The sequence below is a fragment of the Varroa jacobsoni genome, unplaced genomic scaffold (genome assembly GCF_002532875.2).
Source record: "Varroa jacobsoni isolate VJ856 unplaced genomic scaffold, vjacob_1.0 scaffold_631, whole genome shotgun sequence".
NCBI classification, from domain to species: Eukaryota; Metazoa; Arthropoda; class Arachnida; order Mesostigmata; family Varroidae; genus Varroa; species Varroa jacobsoni.
The window spans coordinates 51,752-55,660 of NW_019213533.1; the positions used below are offsets into that span (position 1 = coordinate 51,752).

General features: G+C 41.7%; 1 protein-coding gene across 2 annotated transcripts in view; it reads left to right on the forward strand.

Annotated features, from left to right (window-relative positions):
* Positions 1–2,093, forward strand: part of LOC111262171 (sodium-coupled neutral amino acid transporter 7) — an 11,253-nt gene extending 9,160 nt beyond the window's left edge. For both annotated transcript variants that reach the window (XM_086968974.1, XM_022836230.2), the window contains one exon: positions 450–2,093. In XM_086968974.1, coding sequence (XP_086825100.1) covers positions 450–631 — 182 coding nt within the window. In that variant the 3' untranslated portion in view covers positions 632–2,093. The remainder of the gene's footprint in view (positions 1–449) is intronic.
* Positions 2,094–3,909: the final 1,816 nt, after the last annotated feature.

The following is a 3,909-nucleotide window of genomic DNA, read 5'->3' on the forward strand; positions in this document are numbered from 1 at the left end:
AATATTATTGTGTATTAGAAAAATCTTGTTGACCACTTTACTTTAAATGAGATTCAGCTTTATTAAAGCTTTAATTAGGCCAAAAATACCTAATCTTAGAATTTCTGGAAAGGACCCCCAAGTTATTTGCCATATAATTATAGATATTTTCATTATAATTGATTGCCGTGTCAACTACTTACCCTCCAAGCTCATAATAGTATCTTGTTCTATTATCTAATTTGAATACACTATCTTTAGATTTAAAAAGCGTTTCTTTTCCTACCTAGAAACCCTTTCATACCCAAATTAAGATTTACCGGTTATGCGACTGTGAGCTTACTCCTTACGCATCGCTTGTAGGTTAAGCGAGTGCGCATTAAGGACACGAGTAAATGGACAAGGCGCAGTCATATAAACTGATTAGCAAACTATTTTGCTAATATCAGTATATACTGTTAATATTGCAGGCATCTGTTGTATTGGAATGTATTGCAAGCGGGCGCGATTCCGGCTCCGTCATCCGAAGTTTATGCTGGGCGCAGGCATCGCAATGGTTGTCATGGGCAGCGTTTTGTTCCCGCTTGTCCTTTACAAGTCTGTCAATGAATGGACCCACGGATCAGGCCACCATCTGCTCTGCGTTCATTAAGATTGAGGCCAGTGTCGCACGAGACATTGTTTCCTTCAATTTCATGGCGAAGCTTTTAAATTGTCTTTGCTTATACGCTTCGAGGGCACTGTGTTCATCAAACAAACAAAAATGGCACTGAGCACCATAAAATAAAGAAGCCAGTCGAAGCGGCGCATATAGACAATGTATGGTCTAGAAGCCTAGGTTCAAAAATAGCTTAGTCCTTTCCTACTAATGAAGTAGCCTAAAACGCTTGTTTCAAATACTTCACATTTCGTTTGTGGCCGTTGTCAAGAGCGCTTAATTCTTTTAGACCTTAACGTTTTAAATTACAATTCGTCTATCCGCTAAAAGGCATCAGTAATGAAAAACGTCACTGTTGTTGAAAAGACAATCATTGACCCTTTACACTTCGCGGCTAAATCGAATATGCACGAAAAATGCGTCAACTGTGTATATTTGACCTTCTTGTGGACACGCGTGCCCCAAAGGGCGGAAATAGCGAATAGGACGCGGTGCGCGCATCGCTTATTGATTCCGATGGACGATGAAAGACGAATGCGCAGACAATGTACTGTACAAAGTATTTAAATATATTAGAATATCCGTTACTAATTCGTACTTTTCAGTATGTCAGGGCAATAATATTTTATATATTCCCAAACTACTTATAATAACAAACCAGCTAACTGAGCAACGAGAATGACGGTCGCGAAAAGAAAGCGTAGGGGGCATAGTAATAATAAAAGCAAAATACGTATCAAATGGAACTTAACGTCAGGACAAAGAATTGTTGATTAGCTTGGTCCTGTGACAGTTGATATGTTAGATGTTTGTGATCAAAAAGGCAGCTTATTATGAAACTCGAATGTTAGCCCTGCGGCAATGTGACTCAATGAGAAAGTCACGCAAGCTTGCGTAAGAATTATTGCCCTCTAACATGCGATAAAGTTGACTGTAATATTTAAATAGGGTTTAAAGTGCTTCATTCATAATGTGCATAAATAAACACACTGAAACAAACCGTATCGCCTTGGTGAATTTACGTCACTAGTGGCGATAGTGTAAATAGTTCAGCTGAACGCCATAGCAATGATGTTTTCACACCAGCATTTCAATTTAATGCAAAGTCACACTTAGAATTTCGCTTACCTATTGTTGGATAAGTACTTTGCGAAACTTGGGCGTACCTAAAACTAAGGAACGGCTACCCCGTGGTATATCTACAATAACGTGTTAGCTCGGACATAGTTTGTTCGAAGACTTACGAATGCGTCTAAATTTTTTGAGTTATGGCTAGCCATGGGTCGCAGTCACCAACCAGCTCGGAGTCAGCTGTGTATGCCATAAATACATGAATCAGTATTGCCATAGGTTGGATGCACACAACGTATCCAAGCGATCAAATGGTGGGATCCAAGTGGTGAATTGACGGATGATAAGCATATGTACAGAATAAACAAATACTTTTAAAAGAGTTTTCGAATGTATTTTTAAAACGCTTTTATACTGTATGTTAGGCAAAACTATTTAGTGATGTATTTTTCTCTATTAACGAATTTCATTTATGCTACGGCTGGTCTTACATACCCCCTAGTTCAATTATTACCTAGAACCATCCAGGTCCAATTTCCCTAGTATCGATTGCTTTATCCCAATAATGTAATCCTTTTCCCTGGTTAAGTGAAATTATGAAAAACATCCACACAACCAGTTATTCCATTGGAATATTTCAACAGGTTTCCTATCGCGGTGCAGGTATCTGCCTACTGTAAGGTTCGATCTGTGTTACACCCAACTCCTACGTAAATTGTTTCTCGATTCCAGATCGATATTTTTGTAAGCAATCCGTTATAGCTCTCATAAGATCTTGTTGTATTAATCCTGACATTCTGCATTGGTTACAATCACCATATTTCCTTGAATGCATCAATTCCTTAGTCTGTGTCGGTGACCTTCCTACCTTAGCGCAGTTAATCCGTAACTCTGTTCCAAAACCTCGTTACTAATCTACTAATGTGCTATATGTATCTTGCTGCTTGAGGAGGTAACCGAGTCCGACTTCAAAATTGCACCCAGCAAGAAGTTCCTGGAACAGACTCAAGAACTTTTCCCGTGCCGAACTCGATTGATGCTATAGTCTGTCAGTGTCATTTCCTCTATATCTAAATCCTGCAACCTCCGATTTATCCATCTCACTTCAGGAAACATCGACTATCGTTTGATTATCGTTTGATCGCCCGCTGTGGCTAGGATGGTTTCAGACGACCAACGACACTATGCGGAAATACGGCAACCGAAAACGGAGTCACTGTTGTAGCGCTTAGAGTGATTTGCCGGAAGCCATAGAGCATTCAGCGCAAGGAACACCTGAAGCAGCAGGGGGCTATCTTCAGGAGAAAGGTTGAACGTCAATCATGTAAGTAGCTTGGCCACCGCAAGCCTTCATTGTATCATATCGCGTTATCGGTGCTCATTTACCACTTCGCTGGAATGTTCTTATCCGGTGACACCGTACCTCGGGGCACCTCATCGCTCAATGCAGCGTCGATCGAACCGATGATAACAAGGGACGCTAAGGGTCCTTCGTCGTGGAATTGACTCAAGTAGTCAAGAGGCTACGCTCAAATAAGGCAGCGTCACCGAACAGGATTCGCCAAGAACACGTTAAGGCCCCTGTGGAGCTGGCGCCGTGCTGGACTGCTTTGTTCAACAAATGTTTTCGTTCCCGTCTGCTCTCTTTTCACTGGCTGGATGTAACGCCCCTCATTACCCCAAGAAGCAAGGCGACCCAAACCAGCCGACGTTGTAACGCCGGAACTCTAAGGAACGCGTATGCTTCTTTATTTCTAAGGAACGCTATAGGCTTATTTCGTATTTGCTGACAAGGAGATTCCTGAGAAAAGGAGAAAAGGTGTTCCTGGGAGGCGCGAATACAATACCTAAGGATCAACACGAATTAAAAAAGCGTTCGACCCAAAACGGCGTGTGAGATCCTATCTGCCGATACTAAGTGAACCCTCGGCGATATCCTTACGCAGGGTTTGTAGAGTTCAAAATTGTTTTCGACTTCGCCCAAAAGATTTTAGTCGTCGTTCGCATCCTCCCTGACGCTTCCCGCGAACGTGCTTAACTCCATTGGAGCCATACTCCAGGAGAATAAAGCTATAATCGATGATGAAGTCTCGAAGTTGCCACGATTACAGGTGTGACCGGGGGTGAAAACTTAAGCTCTTTTCTTTCCCCAACATTGCTATGTGGGCCTAAAATATGATTTAGATTTTTCTCTCTACCCA